The following is a 17413-nucleotide window of genomic DNA, read 5'->3' on the forward strand; positions in this document are numbered from 1 at the left end:
CAATAGAGGGGATGGGGAAGAAGAGAGTGAGAGAAGTGCAATGAACATGATTTTTTTGGGGTCAAAGTCACATTGCGGGTCAAAGACACAAATGTTGGGCCTTTTTTATAAACGAAGAAAAGAAATTAAGGATGGCTACTCTACAAAGTAAGAAGGCAGAGAACTCAACTCCTCAACAAGTAGAAAGTGAAGGCTAGAGGGAAGCACCAAAGCTCGTATTGCAAGGTGATCAGCTTCCATGTTTTCCTCTCTCTAAACACTGCCAAGCTTGACAATCTAATCACAAGCTGACATATTGTGGCATTCAAGGATTAAGTTCCAATTATCATGAATATCATTGCTCTCGCCCTTGATCAGGTTTATGGTTACTAGAGAGTCACTTCTCAAACAAACCTTTTGATGACCCCCATGCCAAGCTCGTTGGAACCCTATAAGACAAATCCAGAGTTCATCAACTATAGAATCCCCTTTTGGAAGTTTAAACATAAAACCTTTCAGCGATGATCTCTAATGATACCCCTATAGCTATCAGCACTAAAAGGGCAATAAGCTCAATCAACATGAACCATCATCCAGCCTTCTTGAAGCAGAGGAGGATTTCCATCATCCTTCAAGACTCAATGAAGATTAACTTGCCTCAAGCTAAGATGTGCATCATTATAACTTGAAATAATAGCCTCAGCCTTCAAATAAAGTTGTTGATTGCCAATAGTGATGTTTTCAAAAATTCTCTTGTTTCTACGTTTCTAGAGGAGCCAACAGATAACTACAAATAATTCTTTCCAATTCTTGACATTTTGCCCCACCATAGCAATGGTACTCAAAGCGCACTAGTTCCACATATTACAACTAAAAATACTCGAGATAAGACTCAGTTTTATAATAGAGAACCACAAGGATTTAACCTCACCATAATCTCAAAAATATGCAAGGAGTCTTCTAACTCATGATTGATGATTGCACCACACACAAGCAACTGATGTACTCATGCCTCGATTCTTTTGAGCCTTATTCATCAAAAGCTTATTATGAAATGCTATCTAAAAGAAAGACTTACATCTTTGAGGAATTTTCAATTTCCAGAGTTTATTCCAAATAGGAGGAGGATAAGCATCATCACCATTAAGCATATCATAATTAGTAAACTTAAGAGAGAAATTATCATGCTTTTTGACCTTGCATCTAATGACTTTAGTGCCATCGCGGTCACCATCTTGTTCCATTCCTCGCATAACTCGCCCCAATTATGTCATGAACTCCCATCCACATACAAGACCCAGGTTGAGATCTATCAATATTAAGTAGTAGATCGAACCCGCATTTATATTTACTTTGAACAACTTGAGCCCATAAATTATCTTCATTATTCATCAATCCCCATCCCGCCTTCATCATGAAGGCCTTGTTTTGAAATCTTGCATGATGAACACAAATGATGGGCTTTCGATGTACTCGTGTTACGATGATCACTTTCATTAATTAGGATGAAAGAGGATTTTATCCCAAAAATTAAAGAAGAAAGAAAACGGGAAATATTTTCGAATTAAATCTTCGTCCTCTCCTTGTTTAATTTACAGTTCTATAAATTAACTACAAAGGCTAGACTGAAACAATAAGTTAATCAGTGTTTCAGTTAAGTTTTCATCAAGTACACTGTACAGCACTCTTTTAATTTGAACCATTTTGTATTTAATTATTTTACGACAATCATAGTGATATCGAGAGAGAGGGCGAGAGAATAATGCTTTTGTGATATCTCTTCAACATACAACATTCTTAGACGTATAAATAGCTGAAATATTATGCATACATGCTCAGTGAAAAGGAAAGTAATTAAAACATGCGCGTAAATAAGATTTATGAATAACTAAATTAAATAAAAGCCAGCAAATAGAATCGAAAGACAAACGAATTTGAGTTGTACGAATCGATCCCTAGAAGATTTGCAACATAACCACTCATCGGAACTTTGACTACAATGAATTAATATAATATTGACAAATAATATTTTTCAAACTCGAAATATTACCCCTCTTTTGAATGCACTTGGAGTGTGCGACTTGGAGTGTGCGAGCTTGTGTTCAATTAACTTAATACCTAATTAACAGCATGACTAAAGCACTCCACAATTAAAATAATCAAAACACAACACTTTGCTGAAGCCACATTTGTTGTCTATAATGTATGAATCTGACGTTATTTAGTGGCCAAAGATAGATTATTGTATAATAAATATATTGATATATTTATAAGTAATGTATAACTAAATTTATACATATAATGTATCTCATATTTTTTCCCCATACTAATTATAAGCAAAATAAGAATATTCAATTTGACTTAAATGAAAATAGGTGCTTTCAAAACATTAAAGCACTAACAATTTAGTTAAATTACTTTTTATATCTTTTCTAAACCCAAAAGAAATGGAACATGAAGTTATTCTGACGAATCCATTGCAAAAAATTCTTGGTTATTTTTTGCGGTCGTTAAAAAATAAAAGTTAATATAGTTAAATTTATAAAAAATTTTATTTTTTAATTTTATCCTTGATTAAAAATTAATGATGACAATAAAATTTATTTATAAAATAAAACTTTGCCAACAACTCAGTGTAACTACAATAATAACGAAAAAATTACTCCCTCCTGCCTTTGACATAGGATACTTTTCAGAAAAATTTTTTTTTCCTTAATATTAAGTATTTGATGGGGTGTTAATTATATTTTTTTAATGTTATTTCTATTTAAACTCATAAATTATGAGAGATAATGTAATACAAATTTAAATTTTTTTATTTAAATAGGATAAAATTAAAAATTTATTTTATTTTTAGACAAAGTTAATAACTTAACCATATCTTGTTAGTTTTTTTGGTGAGGTAGTTAGAAGCATCTTATAATAAGAATTGGAGAGAATAACTATTATACTCTTTCTAGTCCTTGTTATAGGGCAGGCAACTTCTTGAAGAATTTTTTTTATTATTAATATAAGATGCTTGATGAATTATTAATTAAAAGTGTTTTCAATATTACACACTCAATGAGAGAAAAAGCAACTACGTAAATTTAAAATTTTTTTACTTAAATAAAAATAAATTTAAAAATTTATTTTATTTTTAAATAAAATTAATAACTTAATTATCTTTTACTAGGTATTATGAGTTAGTTAAAGATGTTAAGGACATGAGGGAATCTTTAATTTTATTTTCAATAAAATTAATAACTTAATTACCTTTCACTAATTATTGTGAGTTAGTTAAAGATGCTAAGGACATGAGGGATATAATTTATACTATATGTATGATTAAATAAAAATTTAAATGTTTTTCTTATAATTAGGACCTCACGAAATATGGACAGATTGAGTTGAAAATTAATACTACCTTCATTTTAAATTATAAAGCACTTTTAAAAAAGTTTCTCTATCTAAAATTTAAAACACTTTGAGTAAATTAAAACTTCATTAAATGTAATAATTTTAATATTACCCTTTTTTTTATAATTAATTTTGATCTTTTTTTTAATATATTAATATATTAAATTATGAGTATTTTTAAAAGTTGATATTTTTATTTTAAAAATGTAAAATTATTAACATATTTAATTAAGTTTATTGATATGTAAGATTTTATTTAAAAATATTTTATAATTTAAAATGAAGGGAGTACGTATTTTTATTTTTTATTTTGAAGTGCGTTTAAGGTACACCTAGATTTTATTTCCGCTGACTAGCTGGCTGGTATAGTCAATTATTAGGACAACCACTTTTCAGTTATCGAAGCAAAACCAACACAAATTAATTAAATAGTACAAAATAATACTCCAATAAGTCTCTACTATTAGCTACACGTCCAAGCAGCCTTAAAAGTTTTTTGAATTGACTGATCACTAGCCTCGACAAAAAAGTTTTTTTTTTTAAAAAAAAATAAAACACAACTGATCATATAAAATGAGCAACCAGGTTCATGAAGGTGGATTAGGCATAGACTAATCATCAAATACTTTTCTTTCGACAGTCTTGTATCATGTTCACACAAGGGGCTTAAAAAGTTTGTAAATTAATTAATATTAAATTTTTTATATTAAGTATATTTAAGAATAATATACTCTATCAAAATAACTTACTTAAAGTTATTTAATTATATGCTTTTTAAATTTATATATTTAAAATTTATCTTCTATTCTTTAGATGTAAAAGAGTTTTAATTAAAAAATCGATTACTATTGGTGGGAAAGGGATAAGAATTCGAACATTCTAAAAAAGTTAATTATTTTATAGCGTTTGAATGGACAAAATCATATAAAATTGCATCGGAACGTGAAAGTTTTTTGTTTTTTTTTTTAAAAACTAGATTGCATTAACTAGTTGGATGGATATATAAATGAATAAATCGATCTTTAAGAAAGGAAAAGTGAAAAAAAAAATAATGGTCAAAGCTCGGCGGATGAATATGAATAAAATATTTTTCTATTTGTCTTTAACGAACGACAAGTATTTTCATATGGCACCACTGCACATAATCACTTGCGTACTCATCCAGTAAAGTGATTTACAAGCTGTAATGATATAGTAATTAAGAGTGTTTGAATATTATCAAATAACTTGAAGAGCAGATTTAGAATATTTTTAAATCCAATAATCTCAAATGTACATTTGAGTATTTGCTTTCAAGGGTGCTCACATCCATTTCAACCATGCTATAAAAATAACCGCTTTTCTCATCATCAACTGGATATCGAAATAAGTTGAAAATATTTTTTTTAAACAATCCATCAGTTTAAGCTTAATCAATTTTTTTTTGTTAATTTTAAACAGATAGGCCCTGTTTGTTATTAAATAAATATTTATTTATGTTTATGTTTATGTATAGCCGTTATATCGTAAGGAAAAGGATACAGTGGAAAGTTTAAGCACCGGCCTTTTTCTTATTTGAAAGTCCTGTATGTGAACTGCCAGCAGGAAGCAAATTATAACCGTTAACTATTGCATGAATAAGTAACTTTATGCACGATTAAAAAAGGTAACAAATTAAAGCATGTGCTTAAAATTAAAAAAAATAAAAAATAAAGAGTGAAGCACTTTGACACATTCTTTTTATTTTATGAGCCCCTTCGGATTTCAATTGGATATAATTAATTATAAAAATAATTAATTAAATATTTTATTTTAATCATAATTGATTATATTATAAAGCAATCTATTTAGATATTATTTTTAACAAAAATGAAGATGTTTTGATAATCTAATTAGAATCAATTTTAGTTATGTAAATTATTATAAAGGACATTAGTTTTTTAAAATTAAATTATTGATAAATTTGCATATAATATTATTAAATTTGTTCAATTTTATTTAAGAAATAAATATATTATTTAAATTACATATCTAATTAATTAAAAAATATAAATTATATTAATATTAACATTTTAATTTATATAAATAAATAACTCAATATATCTTAGTTAAAATAAATTTAATAAAAAAGAAAGATTTAATTCTTAAATACCAAACATCAATTTTACAATAACTAATAAAGATGATAATATACAAGTTGATTTTTAATGGCATCACAATATGAGTCATAATTGATGAAGAAGATGTTATGGATGATGGTAAGGATAAATATTCATTAATGTGATGGTTTTCCTCATCCTTATGCTCTATTTGATCTTTCCTTTCATGATGCGTAAAATTAAAATCACAATTAGATTGTCTTTTAATGAAATTATATATCATCATTGATGTGACAATAATCTGAACTTGTGTATCATAGTCGTAGTTTAGCATATTGCATAAAATTGCAAACCTGTTCTTCCAAACTTCAAATGTTCTTTTTATTGTGCACTGTAAACTTGAATAATAATAATAATTAAAGACCACATTATTATTTATAAATCCAGTTAATATTTTAAAATAAAAAAGATGATAGCATTCCTATCTATATTGACTAAGATATTCATTTGGTGTTGGATAGTCGACATCTACCAAATAATATTTATCTTGTAAAAAAGAGATTATTATCAATATTTGTAAGTTAAAAAGTCTAACATAAATAAATTGAACAAACAAATATACCTAAAGTCGGATGTTAAAACTTCATTGATCGAGTTGTCAAAGCATGTTCAAAAATACGAGCATCATGTGCAATACTCTCCCATCTAGCCAAAACAAAAGTAAATCACATGTCTCATTCACATACAGCCATTGTTACATTTTGCATTGGGATTTCTTTTCTTTTAATATATTTTGATTTTTCATTGGTAGGGACTACATATGGAATATGTGTATATACCATTAATTGCTCCAATTGCAATTTTGAAAAATGGCCAATATCGCTTATCATTTTGTATTTTATTTGATACATGATGAAATGACCCGTCTTGTGGTTTGATATATTCCATTGCAATTTTTGAGCAAGCCATTAAAACTTTATGAAAATGTCTGTAAATAGTCTCTCTTAAGTGTTAAAATCTTTCTTGTGCCATCCTGTTTCCTAACCCATGTTCAATTGTATTTAAAAATATTGCAACCAATTTCCTATACTCTCATTCGTCTAGTATCCTTCAATCTACGCCGTATCAATTCACTGCATAATTGATGAAACACATGTGGTTTTATTCTAAATAGTTTATAACAACGAATTAGGTGTGCTTCGAAGATTTTATTTACCCACAAATGACCTATATATTCACTATTTCTTTGTGGCTCTTTACACAAATGTTTTACTATATAGCCAAATCAAACCACTAACTTTTTGGGCTTTCTCTAATCTTTTTTATATAACTCTTCCATACTCTTTTCCTACCTGTAACTAAATACATAAATAACATGTGCACTTAATTTCAATTATAGATATATCTATATAATTTACCTATGCAAATATTAATAACTTTTCCACAACATTATAATACTTCAACAGCATATATAAAAAGGGCATAAATAGTTCAAAGAGTTACATAAGTCAAATTCAACAATGTAATACAAATATGTTAGACTAATCTTCAAATAAGATAATATGTTCATAACAAGTTTTAAAACCCTCATAATCAACCACTTTTATAACACTCATATCTCAACCAGTCCAAAACACCATCTCTATCATCCTTCATGGTCAAAAACACGACCTTGTCCTCTTAGGATATGAAGAGTGACATACATCGTGAAACCCAATATTTGTTAGCTACAACTTCTTTTCATTGTTTGACTATAAACATGACTTGAGGAATTGATGTTTCCTTGGCTTGTTCAGATTCTTCCTTTATTGTTTGAGCTATCACACTCATTGCACCTGCTATTTGACTTGTACTAGGTGCCTTTTTCTTTTCCTACTGCTAGGCTTTCATCCTTCTTTCTCTACCACTGCCTCCACTTAAGGCTCCTTGAAAAGTACTTAGAACTATTTTATTGCATTCACTGCTTACTCTAATAGTAGCTCCTAAAATCTCATCACTATCTCCTGAACCTTCGTCCAAATCAATGCCCTCAGTTGCCATACTTGGGTGATATACATCTTCGTCCTCACCTTCATTCCTATTGTAAGAATTAGACAAGCTCCACTTGAAGATTCCCATACTTTAGGTCCACTGGCGGTGGTACCTTGAACAACTTGGTTAATTCATTGGCAAAGAGTAATCCTTTATTTTTGATTTTTTGTATAATGAATTTTATGCATACATTATCAATAATATTACAGAATACCAAATAAATAGAAAAATCACATAATAACATCATAGCAATATCTTTTTCTCCACAGTCATTCGAAGCATCCATCATATTGTTGTGTAATCTCATCCCAATCCTATCTCATTTGAAACCAAGTATCTCAAGACACCCACTCTTTTCTCATATTATTTCATTTATTCTTGAGTCGTTGTTTGCCCTATTTCTTTCCAGTCTTCTCATTAAAGCTAGGAATTATATGTTAGCATCATACTTTGGTAAAGTTACCACCACGTCTTTGCAAATTTCACACTTATTCTACACATATGTCAATAAATATTCTAGTATTTCTCCGTCCCATAAAGCTTTCGACTATCATTATTCATTATGCTATATAAAATTAATTGTATGAGAATATAAAATCAATTATAGCTCTAGATTTAAACTTGAATATATTGATGACTGTAAATCATAACTTCACAAGTACCTAAAGACCGACAGGAGGACCTACCAAATAGATGATACCAATGTGTTCATAGACTCTAACTTCTTCATATTGCTGAAAACAGGTAGAGTGAAATGATGTTTAACTCCATGTCAATTTTATATGCTTAAGAGCAAAAGAGCAAACATAAAAGACACCAGAAAATCATCATTCACCTCACAATTTGGTTTTTCAAAATAACTTGGACGCTGATCATTCAATTCTAAACATATAAATGGGCGTAAAGGAAATATTGCATCTGCCAAGGGGAAAAAATGCCTAGCAAACGAGGTCCAAGTTTAACTGATCCAAACAACGTAATTGGCAATCAACTGATGCCACCTTGGATTCAAAAATAAGAACTTGGTGTCTAAGCGGAATACAAACAAACTCAAAAATCGAAGGGCCAAAGTAATATTAAGAGCCTCGCAAGTGAATTCACTATTTTTTTCACTAGCAAATCATGATATCAGAGAAGAAAAAATGCCTAGCAAACGAGGTCCAAGTTTAACTGATCCAAAACAACGTAATTGCAATCAACTGATGCCAACTTGATCAAAATAAGAAACTTGGTGTCTAAGCGGCAATACAACAAAAACATCGAAGGGCAAAGTAATATTAAGAGCCTCGCAAGTGAAAATTCACTATTTTTTTCACTAGCAAATCATGATATCAGAGAAGACAACATCTCCAATTATCCATCATTTTTCAACATTCATATAAATCTTTAAGCATAAAACAAAAGGCACATGGAATCACTTTAAGAGAACTACTTCCACATTACAGAAGGTAACATTGATAAACAATGCATGAAGGTGTCAAAATGATAACAGACTATAGAAAAGCGATCGTCCACTACCTACAACTATAAGCTGAAGTTTTATTTTTGGTGGGTCCTAAGGGCATCCATATCCAAGTCAAACAAACCACCATCAAGTGAAAAAAGAAAAAGAAGACATGAATCATAAGTGGGAACGCGTAATCAGGCCAACCATGCTTCTATACCTAATCAGGGGACGCATATCACATGAATCATACACATGAACAAGGACATTTGAAATGCACTTCAGAGATGACAGAGGACAATGAAAAAAAGGACAGATCGGAGACTCAATGCAAATCACAATAAAAAAAAAACTGAATGATGCACTTCGAACTAGCTGGAGCTTACTGTAGCTCGGAGATGCTGAACGGCGACCAGGTCGACGGTGGGAGGGAGGACGCCTCAAGAGAACAAGGACCACACACCAGAGAGAGCACACGGGAGAGAGGACAGGCGAGATTGTTGCCGCTGGCTGTAGTTGAAGACGGTGGACGGTGAGAAGCTCGACGGTGGGAGGACGACGGGAGAGCAGAGAGAGGAGACCAGATTAGTTCACTCGCGAGGGAGACCAGATACAACTCTGGAAAAAAAAAATGAAAACGTAAATGGGGAGGGCAATATGGGATAAATGGGTGAAGATGAAGTTCTCTAACAAAATATTGTTATTGTAACGGTAAATTTAAAATGGATCAAATAAGTGCATGAATTATACGCCTGCCTGTTCTTATCTCAAATATTTATTTAGTAATGTTTTCCTTTTTCAACACATTTTCCGAGATTTTCAACTTTATTTGACTTCTTTTTATTTCATCATAAAGTTATTAACTTTCAATTCAATATTTTTCAAACCATTTTAAGTATAGTTATCTATTAATTATCTTAAATTGTTTAAATTGGGGGGGAGAGAAAGAAAAAATGATAGAATATTTAAAAAAATAATTTTAAGAAGATTTAGCCAAAATATTATATCACAAAGTTAAAAACCTGAACTAAAATAATGTATTATTTTAAAAAATAGAAAGGAGAGGCTCTTTATATCTTTATATAAAGATGAAGAAATGTCAATGTATTTTTTAAAAAAAAAAATAGTAAGTAGAGGCATTAAGAAGCAACGCAATTGGAATTTGAGCAAGGTCTTAGGTTCATGTTCTATTAGAGGGAATTAAGATGTATTTCCTCCGTTTAAAAATGTAAGGTATTTTTTGAAGAGTTGGATGTTTAAAAATGTAAATTTTTAGTTTTTCAAGGTATAATCATGTATTTTTTTTTTAAAGTACCCCTATTAATAATAACTTTATATTTATTGTAGAGTGTTTAATAAAAATAAATATGAAAAGATAGAGTTAGTTAAAAAGTAAGTAATTTCTTTATTAGAGGTAAGATTCAATTAGAAATACCTTACATTTTTTAACAAAGGGAATATATATTAATTAGATATCTACTGGATGATGAAATAATTAATTATTGAAAAACACGTATCAAATTATAGATTTGGATCCTCTTCATATGATCTTTCTCTCAATACTTGCTTTCATACTCAATTGCATCTATCCATTTAATTATTTATTTAATTTAATGGCAAAAGATGTTAATTATGAAAGTAAAATAAATATATTATTCACTTAATGACTACCTTAAAGAAGCATTATGATCTTATTTTCAAAAGTATTTAAGTTATGTAATGAATAATATATTTATTTTAATGTCTTAATTAGTAATCTTATATTATTAAACCCAAGTATAATTAATTAAAATGGATGGATAATATTGAATATAAAAGATGTATTGAAAGAGAGTACGAAGAAGATCCTAATCCTCAAACGAGTGATACTATCAAAGGAATCTCTATGCTCGAAGGTCCAAGTAGCCAAGACTTTCGCATATAATTTTATTCCATATAATATCAATCAATTGTTCAAACTCGGACCAAATACAATGATCAGCGTCACGCATGGTGCACATTTTTTTAAGAAATAATTTGTAATCCAATACTAACAAGTAAATCGAATTTGAACTGTATCGAGTTTCAACCATAAGAAGTCTCTAATAATACACGCACGTTTATAACTTACGCTTGAAAAGCAATCCACTCGGAAATGGAAGAAAAGAATAAATAATAGATGATAAGTAGTGAATGACAGTATATTATTTGAACTCAAAATATTAAATTCAAGTTAGTAAGTACTTTCATTTTACTGTATACATTATTTATTAAGTTTAACCCTATTTTTTTAACAGAAAAGAGGCCATTTTAATAATATTGAAAAACAGAATTACACACACTAATATTCAAAACAAAGAACAAGAATGCAGTAAACCTGAATACAATGTGAGACATTTCACACTTATTTAAATCCACTTACATTTAAATATCCTAATGTTAATTACACGGCAAAACTAGATGGGTGCGTTGAGTACGTGTGGCTTTCAAGATATGTTTCTTTGATATCTATGCACATGCTTAATTCTGCAGTATACATTGTCTTTTAAACCGAAGAAATTAAAGCCATCATTAATTTGAATCATATAAAAATTAAATATGTGAATGCATATATGCCTGCTATTTTTTTAACCATGTTAGTGTGTTAGTGGGTTAGCTTTATTAGCATACACCTTTTTATTATATTGTTTTTAAGTTTTGTGAGAATTGCCGAACCTTCTCATTTCAATGGATCTGAATGATAGGGATACACTCGTATATAATAATTTAATTACCACGGCCAAAAAAAAAATGTGTGGGAAAGTCTTAGCCATTCAAACCACAAAAGAAAATATACATAACATCCTTGCATCAAAGGTTTTTGTTATTTGACTATTCTTATATACTTAATTTTGCTAGCTTCGGTCTATGGTTTACATTGAAAACAATAAAACAGTTAAAATATTCAATCCAATGTTTTTATATATCCTACCTGTTCTTAATATAAAATAAATTTAACAAATTCCACGTTTGTTAAAAAAATATAGAAAATACTCCCTCCACACCACAATATGTAACATTGTTTAGAAGTTATATTTGATTCAAAATATAAAATATTAGGTATAATTGAAAAGATATAAATTTTTTAAGAGATATAATTGATTAATGTTTCACTTAACTTTTTTTAGAACCTTGAAGTTGATAATTTAACTATGCCTTGTATTGTAGTTTAATTTAGAGGGAATATGTAAATTTTCTATTGTGCTCTTCTTTGCAATTACTAAACATATTAAATTATTGTCTAGATTCAAATCATAATAAATGAACAAGATGCAAAATTTTAAAAAAAATTAATTATTCTAACTTTATTTTGTAATGAAAATAAGTTAAAATATACATTTAGTCCTTTAACTTTACATAACATTTTATTTAATTTTTTTTAGTTTTATAAAGTATTTTTTTAGTCTTTTCACCCTAATACGGTTAATTTTGTCTCAATAAAGTTTTACATTGAACTTTTAAATATTGACAAAACATTCTCAAATGTTGACATATTAAATTTAATTTTTTTTAAATAACAATGATTGATATAAAAATAATAATTTGAAACTAATGATGTTAGGGTTAAAAGATTAAAAAGTTACTTTACAAAATTAAAGGATCAAATTAAAACCTTATACAAAGTTAGAGGACTAAAATTATACTTTAATATTAAAAATTAAAAAAAAAAGCTTTTGAAATTTAACCTTATAGTAAGGACTGGAGGGAGTATGTGGGATCTATTTTTACTGTTTCATTAAAATTAATTATATTCAAAAAGTAATTAACATAACCAAAGTTAACATGTAATAGTTAAATGGGTTTGCCGGACATCCTAATGATGATCAACCACTGTCGCGTAATCGTAATCTTGTAATTAAGAAAATATTATCTAATACAGTTCTAAAACCTCTCAGTTTTGTTGATAAAAAAAAAAGCGAGAGGTTTTTTTTTTTTTAAACGATTCTCTACTACTCTCTAAAGCTTTACTTTATGCACAAAATTCTCTTTGACATGAAATCACGTGTATGTAAGGGCGTATTTTTTTTAATAAAAAAACTGTTTTCTATTTTTTTAAAACAAAATAAAAAATTGTTTGGATAAATATTTTGAATTTAAATATTTTCAAAAATATTTTTATTTTTTAAAAAAGTAGAAATAACTTAGGGCTATTTTATTTCATTTTTTTTAATTGTAAAGTACACTACATATGACAATTGTAAATTATCTTTAGCTATATTCAATCATTATCATAAACCATTATAATTAACTACTAGCAACCATCACTATCCGCCACTTTTTAACTCTAAAATTATTTTTAAATTAACATAATCAAATGATTTTTATTTTGTTTTGTTTTGTTTTGAAAAATGATTTTTAAAAAATTGGTTTGTAAAATAATTTTTAAAAATTAAACAACAAATGAAAAAAAAAACCAAACAAACCCTTTATCTCCTTGCTAATATGTCAAAATAATTTCATTTGTAAAATTATACACGAATTAATAGTGAATAGTTTTTTATGAATGGAAAGCACTACTTGAACAAAGGAGGAGAGAAGAACAAATGGACAAAAGTAATGAAATAATATTATATCTTAATTCAAAACTTTAAGTAAAGCTAAGCTCGACAGACGATCCATTTGAACACATTTTTATAAGAGTTCAATCTTAAAAAATCAAAGATTTTTAGTATAGTTGGACTTTTAGGTTTAGCTTTGTTAGGCCCTGTAAAACAGGCTTAGCCTTGAGTAGTCCTCTAAGCTCTTATTAATTTTTTCAAAAAAATTACATTAAAAAATTAAAATTGAGAAAGCATGAATGTTTTGTAATTCATTTTTCAAGTTAGTTTGTGAATTAAAATAAGATTTGTGGCCATAAGCCCCATCCGCCATTTGTTTCCTTAGTCGTTTGTTGTTTAAAATGTTCTTGCGATTGTATGATATTGTGAAACAATTATTGATTTGATTCTTTGATTTGTCAAACAAGTTTGGGAATGGAATATAATATTTGATTCCTCTAACTTTTAATTTAAATTTAAATTTAAATTGTCATGGGTATATTGGTTGTGCTAGTGGTTATGTGATGGAAGACTATTATTTTTATATATATGACCACCTTGATGAATTAGGAATTAGTCCTCATCCTATATATATATATACACAATTTATACATGTATATTCAAGTGATTAACATGTAAAAAATTGATTTATGATTGTGATATTGACTATCAAGGATCTAGATTTGTTTTGTTTAATTTAATTTTTAAAATATTTTAATTAATTTGTAATGTTATAATATTAAACTTTATTTTTAAAGAATTGAATTAATTTTTTAAAAGAAAATGGCTTACAAGCCTAGCCATGAGCCATTTAAATAAAAGTCAGGTTTCATAAAGTAATTAAATTTAAGAAGATTGGGCTTATGGACTTGTACTTGTAAGGGCTAAGGCTTTAAAGGTTAAGCTCATCCATTTCTCAGCTCTAACTTCAATATTTAAGTTCATAGCTCTTCTAACCCTGTTTTATATATATATATATATATATATATAAGTTATTAAACTTTATTTGATATATATGCGACTTCTTGCATCGATTCAGATTCACTCACATCTAAACAATTGGCATTATTATCAAATAGTATCAAAATTAATAAAAAAATTAAATTTTGTAGTAAAGCACAACCTAAGTTGTCTCCCTAAAAGTCAATAAAATAACTATTTAAATTATAATTATGAAAAGCTAAAAATTGAGGTTTTTTTAATAATGAAATTAATTAAAAAATATAAATCAAAATTAGATAAATAAAGAAAATTTAACTGAAAAAATTATCAAGAACAAACAACATAATCAATCACAATCAAATCACCTAAATTTAATCTTCCTCGTCTACAAATTAAATTAATTTTATTTAACTTTATTATTTTAGTTTTATTATATATTTCTCAAATTATCATTCAAGAATTAAATAAAAAATTAAGTTATAGATTAATTAAAATTTTCTTTAACCCACAACTTAACAATTATTCTAAGTTAGCCACACTAAAAACAAAATATGAATAATCATCCAAGCTAGGCCAAATTACTCTTATATTACTATATCAATCAATTATAACAACCAAAACCTTAGATAAAATTTATAACGTAAAAATTATGTAATAAAGTTATTCTAATCAATAATAGCAATTAAAACATAAAATTTAGAAGTAGCAAGAATAAGAACAAATTGAAATAAAGTTAAAATAAATTTTTTTTTGAATATCAAATAAAATTTAGGATCATAGTTTGTAATTAATTACACTAAAAAAATTAGTTATTTATAAAACTAAAAATTAAAAAACATGAGATAAAAAATTGACAAGCTATCACGAAAAATTGAAGAAAAAGTGAACCGCAATCGCTGCTATGCTGTTTTTTTTTGTGATGCCTCCGTCCTGATATATCCAATTCGTTTGTATTAGAAGCCATGTGGTATGTGTCGTACGCCTCTTCCTAATTAAAACTTAATAATTTAATAAAAAAAATAAAACTATCCTAAATAAAAACTACACTAAATTATCCAAGATAAATATAAATGAAATTTTTAAAATTTAATTCTTGATTTGATCTCTAAGCATGTCCATATTCTTCTTATCCAAAATATTCTCTATCAACATCTTTCAAATTGAATCTAAAAAATTTGCACAAATAAAATAAAATTAAATAATACCTGTGCAAAAATATTAAAAATATTATTCATATTTTAAAATCAATGATTTAGTTAGTTAAAATTTTAAAACTAAATATTGGCTAATAAAATTAAATAATATCTAATTAAACTCAATTAGTCTCAAATAAACATTTAAAAGTCTAAATTAAAAGGATAAAAGTATATAAAATTGTTATTTATCAACAATCAAATAGTTTAATTTTCTAAACATGTTTGAGATGGTTCATTGTCTAAGTTTGAAAACAACAAAGTTTATTTTCCTTTTGTTTTTTTTGGCCGAAAGACAAAGTTTATTTTCATATGTAAGCTAAAATTCACATGTGTTTGTGCGTGTCTAACTGTCTCTATACGTGTGTGTGTGTGTGTGTGTGTCACAATTAATTAACCTCAGCATATCTATTATTTAAGTAGTAGTAATTAATAGATAAACCTGACAATATATATATATATATATATATATATATCTTGCCTTGACAACCTCACTTGATCTGTAAATCTAATAATTAACTAGTAAGATCATTGGGAAGGACTGCTAGAAGCATCTAAACATTACATTACATGGAATAAAGTAGCTGAATAGTGAAGCAGATTTTGAAATAATTAATGGCAGAAAACATTTTAAACACAAAAAAATAATTTGTTGTTGCAGTGCCCATCTAGATTAGTTAGATTTAATTAATAATAGACCTAAACTTTGAAAAAATGTGATTATCATCAAGTTGATCGACGTCTCAGGTGTGGGTAGGCCGAGACTAGAGGTATTAGAGGCGTAAGAGTGTTTTTTCCCCAGTTTGGGTGTCGGCAGAAATATCTTATATAGCTATTTCAATTTAATTGAATTTTAAAACAAATTAATGTCGACAGGCTCGAAATTAATTTTAGAGAATTTGTTTTCAAAAAATACGTAATATTAATTTTAATTAGTGGTGTAGTGCTCGTTACAGGGCCTGTGAATCTCCGTAATAACTAACACGAAGCTGAATGTGTCCCCCTGGCCCCGGCGGACTTCGTAAGCCACAAGTCAGTTTCATTTGACCTTATATCATTATTTTCAAATTCTTCGATCAAAATATAATAATTATATAATATTTTAATAATGATATGATGGAGCAATTGTAATTTTATAATAGAATGCAAACTAGCTGGATCCACACACACATATAGATGTATGTATTAATTATGAAGACCTGACTCAGAAATGAACATGCTCATATCTCGTCAAAAAATGGAACTTGCTATGTAAGTTTTATGCATGCGGCATTGATTGATAGTGATAATAGCATGAATTTTTAATTAAAATTCAATAAGTATACAATATTATCTACAATTACATGAATATCATGATTTGATTACAAAATTTAATAATAAAAAATATCATAAAGTTCTCATAATTTTATTCTTAAATTAAATTTCTTGCTGTATAAAGATTGTCCAAATTTTGTAAAGTTTCTCATGAACGAATTGTAAGCGTCACGTGTGAAAACAAAACAAAAATATAACATGCGTTCACAATAACTTAAGTAAGTAAACATGTTTTAAGTTTTAATAAGCATTGGATGAAGCTTAATGAATAAGTTACATTATTTATCACTTCTAAGAGATTTGGTGTAAATTTTATTGCATGTGTTAATATAATGATATATTAATTGATGAGACGATCGTCATAACAATTGTATTATTTTTCCTCTGAAAGGGATGTGTAGAAGATGAGGAGCATACAAGGCTTCTCATATTGCACATATTGTATATCTAGTAATAATATTAACATTTACAAACAAT

The 17413-nt window shown here is 27.7% G+C and overlaps 1 protein-coding gene across 1 annotated transcript; it reads right to left on the reverse strand.

Moving 5' to 3' along the window:
* Positions 1-6924: 6924 nt before the first annotated feature.
* Positions 6925-16665, reverse strand: LOC129290899 (uncharacterized). Its single transcript, XM_054927967.1, has 4 exons — positions 16577-16665; positions 9318-9617; positions 8174-8221; positions 6925-7586 (listed from the first exon to the last, which is right to left on the reverse strand). The coding sequence occupies exons 1-4, from the start codon at positions 16663-16665 to the stop codon at positions 7439-7441; spliced, it is 585 nt and encodes a 194-aa protein (XP_054783942.1). The 3' UTR covers positions 6925-7438.
* Between the last annotated feature and the right edge of the window lie 748 nt (positions 16666-17413).

Source organism: Prosopis cineraria, unplaced genomic scaffold (genome assembly GCF_029017545.1).
Source record: "Prosopis cineraria cultivar Desert tree isolate PC_DT_omini unplaced genomic scaffold, ASM2901754v1 PC13, whole genome shotgun sequence".
Taxonomy (NCBI): Eukaryota; Viridiplantae; Streptophyta; class Magnoliopsida; order Fabales; family Fabaceae; genus Prosopis; species Prosopis cineraria.